The 17,019-nt window shown below is 37.7% G+C and overlaps 3 protein-coding genes across 3 annotated transcripts in view; 1 reads left to right on the top strand and 2 right to left on the bottom strand.

Moving 5' to 3' along the window:
- Nucleotides 1-4,193: 4,193 nt before the first annotated feature.
- On the top strand, nucleotides 4,194-6,962 carry LOC130571169 (zinc finger protein 436). The gene is made up of 2 exons (XM_057361964.1): nucleotides 4,194-4,434; nucleotides 4,770-6,962. Exons 1-2 carry the CDS (start codon nucleotides 4,233-4,235, stop codon nucleotides 6,197-6,199), a joined length of 1,632 nt encoding a protein of 543 aa, XP_057217947.1. The 5' UTR covers nucleotides 4,194-4,232; the 3' UTR covers nucleotides 6,200-6,962.
- Nucleotides 6,963-10,346: 3,384 nt separating this feature from the next.
- On the bottom strand, nucleotides 10,347-11,317 carry LOC130548130 (proteinase-activated receptor 3). Its single transcript, XM_057324679.1, has one exon. It carries the CDS (start codon nucleotides 11,315-11,317, stop codon nucleotides 10,406-10,408), a length of 912 nt encoding a protein of 303 aa, XP_057180662.1. The 3' UTR covers nucleotides 10,347-10,405.
- Nucleotides 11,318-13,108: 1,791 nt separating this feature from the next.
- Nucleotides 13,109-17,019, bottom strand: part of sapcd2 (suppressor APC domain containing 2) — a 42,457-nt gene continuing 38,546 nt past the window's right edge. The window contains exon 7 of the mRNA XM_057324665.1: nucleotides 13,109-15,698. Coding sequence (XP_057180648.1) covers nucleotides 15,570-15,698 — 129 coding nt within the window. The 3' untranslated portion in view covers nucleotides 13,109-15,569. The remainder of the gene's footprint in view (nucleotides 15,699-17,019) is intronic.

Genomic DNA, 17,019 nt, shown 5'->3' with positions numbered 1-17,019 from the left:
AACAACTGAATCGCTGGGACTGAAAATAAATGAGAAAGAAACAGACAATGATTGCTGTTTAACATGTTTTAGGGGATTGTAAGCAGTTGAATGAATCACCCATCAGAACATGTAAAACAGATCTCCAGCTTTAATGCGCTAAACTTATGGCACATAAATTAAATGAATGAGCCTGTGTACTTATTTACTCATTTAAATGAAAAAAATAAACTGTGATCGTTTGTTGTTCTTAGCAACAGGCAAACCCCCGCAGTCCAACATCATTTCTCACATCATAGCAGGTGAGATAACAAACATTTACACGAACATCCAAGTCTCTGTTCAGGTCTCTAGAATTAAATGTAATTTTACTCACCCGCCCATTTCTTTAATAAAACAGCGCCGTTGTCATGAATTAAAATCTGATGTGGGTTTAAAGAAAAGCGACGATCTGATTGGCTCATGGCAAAGCCGGAAATCGCTTGAGCCCGCGGACAGGTGTACAGAAGAGAACTCTTTACTCCATACATCACCAACACTCTCTTTCTTCGAGCTGTTGCCCTCTGGTCGGCACTACAGAGAACAGAGCACCAGAACACTTTTTTAATTTAAACAATTAAATATCTCGTAATTTTACATTGTTTATAATAATTTGTACATAACATCGCAAATTGTACTTATGTAAATATCTCAAGCTGTTCACTTGTAAACATGTCTGAAGTTTCAAAACAATTGGCCATATATATATATATTTCTGCATAATACTACAAATATATTTTTACCAAGACGAATTGTGTGTGTACGTTCTGTTTTCTGTTGCTGCCATCTGCTGGTCAGAGAGATGAAATCCTGTAGCAGCTCCACGAGGCTATTTGAGATTCCAGTGCACTAGTAGAATTATCCTCACTCACTTACGTAAACTTTGTAAAAAAATACATTTAAAGTAGTATGTACGAAAACGAAGTAAATGTAAGAGTTTGTCACTGACAATGTCTAGAATAAATATGCAATAAAATTTTATCAGTTGCATGGGGAGTAAAATGTTTATACTGGGATCTTCAGATATAAAATGCGAGGATGAGTTTTGCTTTCAAAGCTAAACAGAAGCTGTAAAAGATCAACGAGTCAACACAGTGGTGTACTCTGCCCAACTAAACAGATGATGCAGGAGGATGCAGGTCATCCACACTCCCGTACACATCTACAGTCTGCTGAAAGGGTCAGTAGTGTCAAGTCCATTGGTGTCCACCTCTCTCTGATGACCTGTCCTGGTTTCTACACACCACAACAGTATCTGCTTGTCAGCGTCTCTCCTGTACGGAGGCTCACGAGGTTTGGCCTTCCTCACAAAATCCTCAAGAGCTTCTACTGATGCAACATTGAGAGCATCCTTCCTGACTGGGTGCTTTAGTGTCTGCAATGGCCGATGAAGTCATCATCGGCAACAAACAGTTTCCACTTGCGGTGTCTGAAGATGTCTTACAAAATCACAACTAACCTAACCCCAGTCACTATGGTTCCAGACTAACTTAAATGTTAGAGTATCTTAATCAAAAATAACTTGCACTGACATATCTCAAACTATAGCCAATCAGTGCTATTGTGGTGTCCAAAATGTCCATCATTCACTTTTGTACCTGCAAAGACATTATTATAAATATTCCACAAACTGACATATATGGAAGCCCAATCCTGCCAAAATTAAAAATATATAAATACAAAAATAAATCCATTAAAGTGGAAGTTCACCCAAAAATCAACTTTGTGTGATTTTTTACTCACCCACGTGACGTTAAACATGTTTAGAGAAGCATTTCTTCTTCGTCTTCTGCATGTAAACACAGAGCTGCGCTTGCTCGTTGTGAGTCAGAGCGCCGGCATCCAATGGGGCAAGCCCCATGCGGCATTCAGCACACAAACCTGTTTACTTTTGAAGTGCCCTCGTCCAAGAAGAAGATGAAGAAGAAGTGCTCTCGTGAACGCGCGCCATACACTGACAAGACAGAGGAGAATATATCCATTAAAGTCGTTTTTTTTTTTTTCAAACATAAAGCATTCTCGTTGCTTCAAAAGAATTCAACTGAGCCACTATGAGCGGATGGACCAATTTAACCATGTCTTTAGTACTTTTATGGACCTTGGCAAAAAGTGACACCATGGTTTCAATGAGGCCTGGAAAGCTCTCGGATGTCACCTAAATATCTCTATTTGTGCTCCGAAGATGCCGGAAGTTCTCTAAACATGTTTAACATCATATGGGTGAGTAAAAAATCACACAAAGTTGATTTTTGGATGAACTTCCACTTTAATGGATTTATTTTTGTATTTATATATTTTTAATTTTGGCAGGATTGGGCTTCCATATATGTCAGTTTGTGGAATATTTACAATAATGTCTTTGCAGGTACAAAAGTGAATGATGGACATTTTGGACATCACAATAGCACTGATTGGCTATAGTTTGAGATATGTCAGTGCAAGTTGTTTTTGATTAAGATACTCTAACATTTAAGTTAGTCTGGAACCATAGTGACTGGGGTTAGGTTAGTTGGATGCAGTTCATGGCCTGACCTGATGGTAGAGCGGAGAATGGGAAGTGGGGACCTGACAAGAGCTGAGATGATAGAGCTGGATAAAGAAGGACGCGGTCTCTTGACATGTCTTCACCACAAAATTTCAAATGCTATTAGATTAGTAATGATAATCTTAAAATATAATTTATTTTATTATTAAGTTTATTTATTTTATTTAGCCTTGTTGTGCAAGCTCTCTGGAGCTTGTGCAGAGGCAGCAGCTTTTGCCAGAGGGGAACTGGAATCCCCTGGTTGGGCCTGGGGTCTCCTGAGGTTTTTTTTCTCCATTAGAGTTTTGGGTTCCTCGCCACCGTTTGCATACTGTTTTTGCACTATCTGCCTGACCGGGGGGGCTGCTTTAGAATTTTAAAGTTTTACTTAATTAATATTGCATATAGGAATTTATAGTCTGTTATATTTGACCTGTGCTTCTCTCTCCTTTATCCTAAATGTGTGCTCTCACTGAGCGTGTGTGTGTGTGTGTGTGTGTGTGTGTGTGTGTGTGTGTGTGTGTGTGTGTGTGTGTGTTTGTGTGCGTACTTGTCTGTGTACGTACGTGTGTGTGTGTTGTGTGTGTGTGCGTGCGCATCCGTGTGTGTGTGTGTCTCTATGTCTATGTGTGTTAGTACGTGTGCATATTGTGTGTGTGGAGTGTTTTGTGTGTGGGTGTGTCTGTCTCCTGTGTTTTCAACCTTTTCTTGTTTCTGCAGGTACAACTTTAATTATTTTGCTTATAGTCAATATGTCTCATGTACAGCTGCTTTGTAACAATGAAAATTGTAAAAGCGCTATATAAATAAAGTTGAGTTGAGTTGAGTTGAGTTGAGTAGTGTACTATAGTATTTACTACAGTAGGATTTAAAAGCCCTTAAGGAAATCAACCATGATTTGATCATTTTGTAAGTGTAGAAACCATGTTTGCATAAAAATTTCGAAATACATATATATTAGCATAAATGCATTAAAGAAATACAAAAATGTACAAAAAAATAAATAAATGTTTAAATAAATAAATAATATACGTTTAAATATCAATTTTTTCAATATTTTTTGTTATTTTTAGAAAATTAATTTCTGTATTTATTTATTTATTTATTTATTTGTGCTGTTTTACATTTCTTCATGGATTTATTTTTGTATTTATTTATTTTAAATTTTGGCAGGATTGGGCTTCCGTAATATACTGTGTCTGTATACATTTTTATTGTAAATATTTTTCAACATTTCTGTATTTCTGTATCTGTTTTACTTTGCCTTTTGATTTTAATTTATATTATAATTATGTTGTACATTGTAGATTCCTTGGGCCTTACAGTAAAGCATTTTAATGTATATTTGTAACGTAATGTAAATTTTATGCACATTTTATCTGCATACATGACAAAAAAAACCTTGAAACTAAATTATGACTAAGAGTACAACAAAAGTATTCAAATTCAGTTAAACTTGATTTCCGTAACTTTTTACCAATGGGCATTGTTGCAGAGCAGCGTGAGCGTCTCATAATACGAACATAACAAATCACGTCAGACAGACTGTAGTTCTTCTCCAGCTCGCGCGGGTGCGACGGCGGGTCTGGCGCGGGGTGCGACGGCGGGTCCGGCGCGGGGGGCACCGCACCGCGTCTGTTTCCGTCTCTGACTGCGCACAAGATTTGCCGTCTTGTGTCTGTGTGTCAAAATGGCGAAATTCGGTGATTTAAAATCCTTTCTTGAATCTTCATTAAATGAAATTTTCCGCGCGACTGTCAGCGATATTCTGGATTCAGTGGATCAAACTCTGACGGAATATCAGCGCAAAATGCAGCGAATTGAGTCTGAAAATGAAGATTTGAGAAAGCGACTGTGTGCAAAAGTGGAAACGACAAAGCGCGTCAAAACAGGTGCGAGAAAAGCAAAAGATGAATTGATGACAAATGTCCAATACACTATTATGCGTGATTAGAGCACAACACAATGTTAGTTAAAAGTGTTCTGTTGCTCTTCTAAATCATTTGATTCAGGCGTAATGACACACACACACGACATTCTTAATAATAACAACAACATTATTCCCATTTTTGACAAGGACGTTAGGTTTAGAATGCAATTTTGTTTATTAATTATGCTCTTTTTTTCGGTATAGCATGCATTGTTTTCATTTCTCCCAAGATTTTAGTTGTTTTTCATCTTAATTATCACAATGTTAATGTTTTGTCTATTTTTTCTTTGCTTTTAGAGAACGAAGAGGATGCTGTGGCTCAGTTAACTGAAGATCTGTATCCAGCCACACATATAAGTGAACCCAGACATCAAACTAAGATCACCAGAGATTTACAGACCAACAGATCACAAAGCCCACAGCAGCTTAACAAAGACTGTTCCCCAAGTACACGTGTAACTCTAAAGCCTGACCCTGATGCTGAGGACAGCTGTGCAGTTGACCTGTCCATGTCTCACACTTCACCTAAACACACATATAAAGATATTGAAACTGAGCAAGATGCGGAAGGTTGCGTTGATTTTAAATGTCCTCGGGAGATGCCCGGTGACTACGACAGTAACGTTAAAGTCACCATAGTGTCAGATGAGATGTATTGTGTTGGTGAGGATGATGACCACAGAGCAGATGCTCATTCAGAGGATGAAGCACGGGATCTGTATGAGACAGAACCACGGAGTCCAGATGTATTTTCAGAGGAAGGGTTTTCTGGGATATTCCAGGTGACAGAATCTCCACCAAAATCGCAAGCATTCACACTGAATTCGAGTTACAATTGCAGTCAGTGCAATAAGAGCTTCAAGCATGAAGCGTCACTCAACATTCACCTGAGAGCTCACTTGAGCAGCGAGAAGCCGCTCATCTGTAGCTATTGTGGAAAGGGTTTCGACCGAGCCGATATCTTTAAAAACCATCTGCGCACGCACACTGGAGAAAGACCCTTCGCCTGCGACCTGTGCGGCAAGAGCTACGGCCATCAGAGCCAGCTGCGCATACACAAGAGGATTCACACGGGCGAGAGGCCGTACTGTTGTTCGTACTGCGGAAAGCGCTTCAACGAACACAATCAACTCAAAGTCCATTTACGAACCCACACGGGCGAAAGGCCATACAGCTGCAGCGTGTGCGCTAAGACCTTTTCCAACGCTGGCAATCTCAAGAGTCATCTGAGGGTCCACACCGGGGAGAAGCCGTACAGCTGCGGCCAGTGCGGCAAGAGCTTCAATGGAATGGGAGACCTTAAAACTCACTTCAGGATCCACACGGGCGAAAAGCCGTACCAGTGTGAACTGTGTACAAAGACGTTCAGCCAGGCCGGACATCTGACCATCCACAAGCGCATGCACACCGGAGAGAGGCCGTACAGCTGCGACGAGTGCGGCAAGCGCTTCACTGTGGCCAGCAGTCTGAAACTGCACCAGTTAACTCACACCGGAGAAAAACTACACAACTGCTCGCATTGCGACAAGAGCTTCAGCAGAGCGTGTCACCTGAAGAGACACGAGCTGGTCCACACCAAAGAGAAGCTCTACTCCTGTTCGCACTGCGGCAAAAGATACAGCGACCAGTCTTCAATGAAGAAACACCAAAAACAACACAACGCAGACAACACGGAAACACAGCAATGTGAAGACGGTCGCAACGCTGCTCAAAATCTAACAGAATAGACACCAGTAATCATCGTAATGAACTCGAAAACATGTTGTGATAACAGTAACAAATATATGACATGTGTACATACACCGTGATCCTGCTTCCTCTAGCAGTAATATTTGTTGTAATATTTCATTGAGGATTACACAACACACAATGAAATTAGGAGGGATTTATGTTGGCACTGTTTTAATAATCATGATGATTGATTCGCTAATATTTCCATAGATAATATAAGCAGAGTTTGTAATTAAATCAGCTATAACATAATTTATTTGTGGCATCCTAATGTGTGCATGGCATGCTACACATCTAAAACAATGAGGACTGTAAATGAACATTCAGTACTACAGGTCTCTTAGCAGAATGAAGAACAAACAAGATACCATAACAGTTATCTTTTCATGACGGATGTTAATGAGGTTTCATTATAATCAACAATAAATCCCATTTATGCTGCACAATACAAATGTCTTCAGTGTATTCTTGATTATTAATGTTGATTATTATTATTGTTGTTGATGTATTCGTGTCGTGGCTACAACAAGGTATTCAGGCAAAACTGTGATTTTTGGTGAATACTTTGGTTAATGGTGATCTTCACACACTGTGTTGATGTATGATATTGTAATTAAGGTCCTATTTATTGAGTGAAGAGCAGCCTGTTAGTTGTCTATAAATTATGCAAAATATAATTGAGATTAAAGTTGGCGTAAGCTGTTTAGGTTTGTGTGTTTATTGTTTTAATGTTTGTGAATACATACTCGCATACATATACATCGGAATAAAGCTACAGAAATGAGTAAATGTGTTTAGATTTATTAGCAGCCGCTAAAGGGGCAGGGCTGGGGAGTAACGAAATACATGTAACTGGTTAGGTATTTAAAAGACCCTAAAAATTTGAGTTACTGTATTTCATTACAGTTACTTTTAAATAGGTCGTATGCAAATTGCAGTTACATCTGAAAAGTATTTTAGATTACCAAAGTGATTACTTGGAATTTTAATGTCATTTAAACATTAATATAAAGTGTAACAGGCAATTAATGTAAACAGCAATCTGTGCTTCTCGGACAATCTGTAAAAGTATCCTAAACTCATAAATTTAATACCCCTTTCCGAATATGCAAAATTTGAATAATTTTAACAATATAAGAGGGATCTATTTTATTTAGTCCTGTCCTGAGCAAGCTATTTCACATAATTTGATTGAATTTATTCAAATTGCTACATTAAAAAATATACATACCCTTGAATCTTTACCTGAATGATCAAAGGCTGTTTTCATGTTTTGTGATAGGATTTTGAGTTTCTTGTTTAAGTAATTTTTTAGGTAATTGTGACTTTTTCTCACAAGACTTTTGTCAGACTTTCTCTTTGACTCCCATTTGTGGAGTACAATGTCCAATGAGGGAAAAGTGTAAAACTCATGTTATTTAAAATAATATGCAGAGGAAATCCAAGTCCTGTGTTTGGTGATCCCTTTGTTTTATGTACCTTTTTAGTATTCCAAAGTATTCTAAAGTATTTTGATTAAGTTACAAAACTTGTGTAATCTAATGAAATTCGTTACAGATAATGTTTTAACGCATGTATTTTGTAATCTGTGGTAAAAATGCATTTTACTGCTAGTGGGCGCTGTCAGTTCTTTACTCTGAATGCAGGTGAAAAAATACATTTAGAGAAGAATTCTGGCTCACAAAGCTGCTATTAACTTCCGTCAACTTGGAGTTTCCGCTGACATGAAGTATCTCAGAATCAGAAGAGCTTTATTGCCAAGTGTGCTTGCACACACAAGGAATTTTCTTTGGTGTTGGAAGCTTCTAGTACAGACATTCAACACAATGACAATACAATATAATAAGATTTACAGTCTAAAAGATTATAAAATATGCATATATAAAATAAAGACTATTTTACAGAAAATGAGGGATAATAACATATAAGAGACAGGGTAGTATATAAAGTGAAAGTGACCTATTAGTCAAATATGGTGACCCATACCCGAAATGTGACCTCTGCATTTAACCCATCCAGACAGTAGTGAACACACGCACAGCAAGTGGTGACCACACGTACACCCGGAGCAGTGGGCAGCTATCACTGCAGCGCCCGGGGAGCAAGTAGGGGTAAGATGCCTTGCTCAAGGGCACCTCAGTCGAGTCCGACTCTCTTAACCATTAGGCCACGACTGCCCCCAGTAGTAGAATATACATATGATTGCAAATGTTATATGTATATATGATGTACATTAGCCACAGTAACTGTAAACATAATTGTAGAGAATTCAGAAATTCTTCCACAGTGAGAAAGTCATTTGAAATCGAGGTGTTGCAGACTTTCAATAAATAAACAAGCACAACTGAGTTTATACAATTACATACATTAGCACTTTATAGAAAGAAAATGTAATTAAGAGACCATAAAACCAAATATCCAAGATAAGATTCATTGTATTTTCCTTAAATTTGATTACAGATCTTGATGTTGTCTTGAATCTGTGTACAGGAAGCTCCCATCACCAAGGAAAAGCTCTTGCTTGTCCAGGCACACTTGACAATGGAGCTCTTTCTGATTAGGGTACTAAAGAAATGATTCCAAGACAAACAAAAATGTCAACAATTCTGCGTTTGTCATAAGTAAGAATCACATGTAATATTTGTATAAATACATGTATCTATTTTCAGCACTTGGGGACAGAGGCAGTTGTTAGTTTTATTTTTGGCAAATATGTGTTAAAGCACTTGCATTTAGTTTTTTTTATCCAAACACACATTATAACATTATTGTATGTATTATAAAATTATATGCTTTTTCAGAAATGTTTTCAGAAATTTGCATACAATTTGCAATTGGCTGTTGCCCAGATGACTTGTTTATACTGTAAATATGCGCATTATATAAAATATGCAGCAAATATGCAGTAAAAAAATCTGATGTGTGCAGTCCTACTTTGGCATATGTTATACATATAGAGCTAATGATTCACTTAATTATAATCCTTTATCAGTTCAGTTCAATAAGCCCAGAATAAATGAAAATGAACATTTAAACATGAAAAAATTGATATTTTACAAGTATCATTTTCACACTTTAACCCATAGTGATAAGCAGCATTTCTTACCTTTAATCTGTAGTTAAAACATGTGGTCCTGGTCTTCAGCTGGTTTGGATGAACTTTGCTTTGTTTTGGGGCCAGTGACTAATTTTAAACTGAAGGTACAACCAGCAGCTTCATTCCTACGATTTAACATCACATCACAGGGAGTTTAAAGAGCATATGAAGCCAAATATGCAAAACCAATTTGCATATTAATGAACCTCCATTCACACAACAACAGAATATGGTTGCCAGCCCTTATTATGGTCGCATTCGCACACAGTTTGGTTGTTAACAGGAATGACAATTGTATTCTTTAACCAAACTGCCACCTGAAAGAAGTTGACATCTGAAAAGTATTCTCATTGTGTCTTGAAATGTAGAGTTATTTTAAAATATTATTTTGCAATGACTTGGAACTAGAGCTTCAATGGTGTGAGAGTTGGTTAAAGCACCTATGAGAATCAATAGCTTCTTGTGGTGTCTGTACGAACTGTTTAGAGAACTCAGCATTCAAATATACAATTGAAATAGATACAAATAAAAACAATACGAAATATTCAGTATAAACTGAATAAAACTTAATGAATATATTCATTTAAACATTCACAAGGACTTTCAGTGGGACTAGTTTGACCCTCAATAAAAAGATAAATACACATTTATTTAAAGTAGTAAATGCATAACAACAATATCATACGATTCATACAATGCTGGCCAGAACTGTCTTCAAATTCATTTATAATTTATAGACTAATGTTAATTTCCTCCGGCTCGTACTGTATTAAGCCCCAATACAAATAAATAATGAATTAAACACTTTACCTTAGAAATCCAAATGAAATCTATTGTAAACATTTTATGGGAATTTATGGGTTCTGATCTTTTATGAAAATGTCTCTTAATGGTTCATAATGAGGTTTATTGTCTTCTTCAATTCAAATCTATTTCAGCCCACTGTGGCAAAGCAGCTTTACTGTAAATACATATTAAAACTGAAAGCAGAGACATATACACACAATTTAGACCTATCAAAAGTACATACAGTATAGCTCACTTTATCTATTTATCTAATGAAATCAACCAGTCCAGCATCAATAACAACAGTTTGACTGGTGCATCAGACGTGTGGAGGATCATCTTCAGTTTTATTCTCTCTGCAGGTGTAGCAGCACGCCGGAGCTGGAGGAAGTTTCTCCCGGGACAGATACAAAACTGGCTGAATGCTGCTGCTGACATCCATGAACCCAAAGGCAATATAGTGAATGTAGCAGCGAAAGATGTCCGGAGAGAAATACTCTTGGAACGGGAAGAGAGCCACTGGTGGGAAATAGTTAAAGACAATGATTGTCAGAATGATGATCACCATCTTGAAGGCCTTTTTCTTGACAGGGTGTCTCTCGTCCCGTCCTGGAGCCGACAGCCTCAGCGCCCACAGGATGGAGATGTTACAGAACACCATGAAGGCGAAAGCGGCGAGGATCATAACGGTGAACGCTTTCTCAAAGTTTGGAATGTTTCCTACACACTTTGCTGCCGCGTAGACCAAAGTGATGAGCCACACGACACCGGCGCAAACCGAGCGATGCCGTTTGTCCTTTAGGTTGGTGAACGTGATGGGATGCAGGACGGCCATATATCTGTCCAGACAGATACAGGCCAAGAAAAGAGGCGAAGAGTCTTTGACACCATAGAAGAAGCGCAGGACGTACCAGGTGCTTCTGGTGGTCAAATAGATGATGTTTGCGAACTCCAGAGGAGGAATGAGACAGAAGAACGTGTCCAGCATGGCCAGATGACCGATGAAGATGTCCGATGTGGACGAGTCGCCTTTATTCTTCCGAATGAGCCACAGAACCATGATGTTGGCCGGGATGCCCAGAAACATGTTGATAAACTGCAGCACCAGGTAGAAAATGAGGACCGCCGGCATGTCTGCACAGGTGGCGTACACGGTCTTCTCAGCCAGCGAGACGTTCAGAGGGCGATGACTGATGAGCAGAGAAGAGTTGATGAATCGGAACATTTCCATTATGACCTTGATCTGTCAGTTCATACAAGCCGCTGAAAAATATCAAAACAATCAATTAGACCAATTAAAACATTTAGAAAAAGTGACAGAATGATTCAAAGTTAGGGTCAAATTTTGGACGTGCCTCATTCTTTATTATTTCTGTATTTCCCGTTAAGAATAAAATAAATGTGAATGGTCTAGTTTTCAAAAATATAGTAATCAATTGAAAATAAAATGAGGACATTTGCCTAGATTACAGCTTTTTCAGTAAAACACATGGAGTTCCAATGATTGCTGGACACCTGATTCATACAAATCCATGATCAAAGGTAATACTATCATTTAGTAAAGAAGTGTATACACAGGCACAGAATGTACATTCAGTTTGTCGACTTTAGTTTTAAAGTTTTTGATATATGTGTATAAAAACAAACATAAATTCAGTCAAGTGTGTGCACGCTCTAGAAGTTTACATCAGACGATTTCTGACAAATGTAAACATGATAACTAAAACTCACAGCACATTTTAATAAAAGCCACACATGCAGAGTCATTGCAGTATTAAAAAAACATCCTACCTATACAAACGCATTCTTTATTACAATTCAATAATTATAAGTGATTATGCATAAGAACTGCAAGTTTTTGAAAATTAGTTCTTTATTTTCTAACCCAAGCCAGGACTACATATTACAATATTTACTTTTTTAAATAATTTATGTCTAGTATTGTCTGTAATGACAAAGTCTAAACTACAACAAAACTTTTAAACATCATAGTATCGAGGGGGGAAAAATAAAGGTTGTCATTCCTTCTGTTATAATTGAAAGATTATTTGTTATATGAAATCTTAATATCTGCATTAAATGTATATTACAAACTATCTAACGATTTTTAAAAGTAGTTTATTATAACAATTACCATAAAAACCTGAAATGGGAAAATTGAAAAAAACACAAAAATTGAAGCATTTAGAGGTAAACATTCAACAAATGTCGACAAAAAGAGCACAAAACCGTCCTCCTGTCCTAAAAACACTTTCAGAGTGTGTGTCAGCATAATAATTCTCACTTATCTACACAACAAGTTTTAAATTGAATGTGCTGTTGAAATTTACAGAGAAAACAAATGTTTTTAATCATCTTTCCATAGCTGAGATGAAGCCGATAGAGATCTCTTACCTTTAATTTGTGGTTAATATGTGATGTTCAGGTCAAAAGTTTTCAGTTAACTCAGATGAAGTGGGGCTGAAGACTCATTTTCAACTGAAGGGTCCGTCGACAGCTTCACTCCTATGATTCAACACCACAGGGAGTCTGAACAGCCAATCAAAGCAAAGTGTTCTGGAGTCTAAAGGCCAATATGGAAAAGATCCCCATAAAAGAACTGTTTGCATATTATTGAGTTTATTGACCATTATCATTTTCAACATATCAATGTATTTCTGAATACAACTAGTTTGTGAATGTTGAGATAGTTTTAGAATTAGTTTGATCTCAGTGAATGACCTTTGTTTAAAGGACGTGTAGTGACAAGTCTTCATTATTACCACTGATTGGGAATGATGCAACTCGCCATTGGCTCATGACGGAAATTTGGTAGTAAACAACTGATGCAACCCTAACATTAGTAGACTTCTGAAATTCAGTGTAACAAAGTGTCGTTTGTTACGTGGATGAGTTCTGGATAAAAGATCAAGACAACACATATGGCTTTTTGTTTGGTTGTTTATTGTATTTTATTCTTAGCATGACATAAGCACTTTGGTCACTTTTACCATCTTAATATAAACATGATTAATGACGAAAGACAAATTTTACATCCTAGTTTGAGTAACATATTATAGTTATTAAAAATTGAATATTAAATATCCAAAATCACTAACTTGGTTGTGTTACCTACAGCAGTTTGCACCTAAAGATTTTCAATAATTCACAAACAAATATTTTTGTATAGAACCTCGACGATTGTTTTAAAAAAAGCATTGAATATTCAAAATATCTTCTTTTGAATTGAATTAAAATCAACATTCCTCTTGGCTTGCTATAGACCACGTAGGAAGACTTAACATTGCTGGTCCTGAACTTCCTGTTTCAGTTTTTTAACACTGCACAAAAATTTGAACAGAATACAACCGTCAGAACATTTATAACCGAACAAAATTTCAAACAAATATCTGTGAGAATTAATTATATTAGATTTGAGAAAATAAATAGAAACCCGATGTTTACATCTTGGTAGTCGAAGAGGTCGATATATTGATGTTGTAAAGGATGAATAAACGCTGGATAAAAATATTCACACATTTACAGCTCCATGAGACATGTACTGTAGCCACCAACAGCACACCTTATCTACCATCAGGTCTCTATCAAGTACAGGTACCTTTTATATTTCTAAGATGGTGATATTTTTGACTGGCACCTCAGCCCAGTTAGGGTTTTGGATGTGCAGACTTCTTTTTTTTTAAATAAAATACAATGGCACACGGACATCTGTTTTCTTCTGACCTGTTGATTTTACTTTGTAAATGCACCTCCATCATGACACAAGTGAAACTCACAGGGCTTTGAGAACCCATTGAAGTCTCATATTCCAAACCCAAAATGTCTGAGAAACAACAGCACACAATGAATAAACTTGTTTTTAATAAAGAAAAACCATTAAGATCTTTGTGGATTACATTTGCAGAAGAAATGAAACACACCAGTCAGTAACATCAAACCCTTTGATATCTTCTTCAACTGTAAATAATAATTTTATTTTACGTGTGACTTTTGTATCTGGATCAGCTGCCTAAATTGATCTTTCAACGACCACACACTCTTAAAATGGATGTGTTCATTTTAACACATTGTTTGTGTTTTCCTATTTAACACATTGGGCCGTATTTTAACGATCTACGTGCATGGTCTAAAGCACAAGTGCACTTAGGGCGTGTCTGAATTTCAGTTGCCTCAAAATAGCAATGCGCCAACAAAGCACATGAACACACCTCGTTTTCAGACCAGCACGCAAATGGGTGCAAATGCATTTGCCATTTAAACAACTTGGCGCAGGACGTGAAAATGATAACTGCGTCAGGCTGAAACTAACCAAAAACACTTACGAGTGTATGATAGGGTCCATTATGTATAACACAAAACGTTAATGTGCTTTCCTTAACTGAATACAAAATGTGGTGTTTTTAACAACTGTTTTTAGAGTGCACAAAGATGTCTGAAAGTGTAAAGCAAAGTCACTGTGACGAGAGCCGTGGGAGGAGGAAGCGAGGCCGGTGATGTGATTGATAATGAACGTCAGCTGGGCGCCACACCGGCCTCTTATCTCCCGCGGCTCTCGTCACACCTCCCTCGTCACGGTCACTTTCGGTCAAAACATTATATTTTTTACTTCACTGCGAAAGCCGTGTCTGAAAAGGCATCCTGATTCTGATATTTGTACTGCAAAACAAGACCAAACTACAGAGTAAGAAATGCATTTTTTGTAGTGTTCGTCTTGAATGTTTTTGTCCACTGCAAGCTAACAGCTTCATTATTGCATGAATAAAAATCATGTCAATTCAGGTAGATCAAGATAGGCAGATTCAAATAAACTGAGAACATTAACACTAGATCTGAGCTTCATTCAGGGAACCCGTCAGTCACACGGTATAATCGGTGATGTGAATTGTAAGAATCTTCCAGGTTACTTTTAAAGTAACACCAGCTGACTGTCTCTGCCTATCTCATTCATCTGAATTGTCAGTCACTTTACTGATAAACAAAAAGCAGGGTTCGGTTACTGTTAACACATTTATATCAAATCAGCTACAAATCTTCATTTTATAACTGAAGTTCGGTATGAAAGTATGAGGTTCAGAATAACATCAAAAATCACCCCCTGCCAAAAACGAATGTCCAGATAGACCTCAAGGAAACCATGTTTACAGGGTAAAAACAGTTTATATTATACAGTATCTTCAGAGATTTGCTTGTATAATAATGTAAATGTAATAATGTGTTGGGAGTGTTTACATTTAGCTGCTGTTTTTCTTTATGCAACAGTGCAAGACCATGAAAACTGCTTCAGAAAAAAATCCGAATTAATCTTGATGTGATTTTATACGAGTCTGTAAATGAGAATCATGTGCTGCTCTTCAGATTGGAAAAAAAAACAAGAGAATGCTGCAGATCCTCCTGAAGGTGTTTATCAGTTCCACCTCTTCTACTAAAAGTGACTGCAGATGTCTTCACATGTACTGTGGTGTGTTTGCGGAGCGTTCAGGCGTTTAGATGAAGGTGGAGTCGAGCACGCTGCTGTCATGAGTGTTACGAGCACGAGCCTCAAACAACTGTTTGATCAGAGCAGATTTCTCCTGCTCCAGCTGAGTGATGCGATCGCTCTTCTCGCTCACTTCCTGCAGGAGCAAAAACAAATCACATGCAGATCTTTAATAAGCAGCTGAACAAACCAGAGAATGAAAGATGTGCATTGACTCTTTAAAAGTTGTCACATGATTCTTTTAATATATCAGAGAATCAGATAACGGTCAATTTTCTAACACTACAATAAGATAACAATAGCTAAAAAAAAAAAAAAACCACCATTATTCCAGTAGTAATAACCTTAAAGGGGTGATAGGACGCGATTTCATGTGTTATAAACCGTTTGTGCATGTATAAGACCTCCAAAGTTTTGCACAACATGATTTACTCTAACTAAAAGAGAAGTCTGCCTAAAACGCCTCGATCAATCACGCCCCCACATTTCGAAGTCCGTTTGTGGTAATGTTTGCATGACACCGCCCAAATGTACACGCAAAGAAGGTGTGGCTTCAGTTACCACAGCCGTAATGCTGCAGTCGCCTCGTCACAGTGGAAATGCATGACAGCATAAAAACATACCTCTGTAAAGTGTCCTTCTGGTCATTATCATAACTAGATTTGAAGGCAACACCGATGCTGGTTTTACTCTCTATGCACTTATGTACTTGTGTTTATGCTACTTATTATAACCAGTCCGATGTGAATCCACTCCGAGTGGGTGGCGAGGCAAACCGAGGGAAGTTCCGACATGAGAGTTGCGTGCTCTGGGTTTTCACACACTGTCTGCTTTGAGCCACTCCTTTCATTATTTAATATGACACTGCTGTTATTAGCGTTCTGTTTTTGCAACTGATATGACGCGAAACGTCTCCAAATGAGAGGAGAGATGAACTGACAATCGGCATCGTCCAAGAAGTTTGTGGTTATTGTGAGGGGCGTAACATTTCCGCCACACGCTTGAAGTACTCAGCCAATCACAACGCACTGCTCATCTGGCCAATCAGAGCACTCGCATTTAGAAAGGTGGGGCATAGGCTTTCCTGTAGCTCAGTGGTAAGAGCATGGCGCTAACAACGCCAAAGTCGTGGGTTCGATCCCAGGGGATTGCACATACTTAGAAACAAATGTGTAGGATAATGCAATGTAAGTCGCGTCTGCCAAATGCATCAATGTAAATGTAAATGCATAGAGGAGCTCAGGTTGTCACTCCTCGGCATGTGAGTGGGTAAATATCAGTCAATACCAATTCAGTTCAGTTATTAAAGGGGATATTTCTTTTCTACTTTTACACAAATGTAATATAAATCATAGGGGTCCACAGAATGTGTCTGAAGTTTCAGCTCAAAATACACCAGATATCTTTTATTATACCATGCTCTAGTTGCCCAGTTTTGCATGCGAGGAGAAACGCGC

Source organism: Triplophysa rosa, linkage group LG2 (genome assembly GCF_024868665.1).
Source record: "Triplophysa rosa linkage group LG2, Trosa_1v2, whole genome shotgun sequence".
Lineage (NCBI taxonomy): Eukaryota > Metazoa > Chordata > Actinopteri > Cypriniformes > Nemacheilidae > Triplophysa > Triplophysa rosa.
This window is presented reverse-complemented; position numbering and strand designations above follow the sequence as displayed.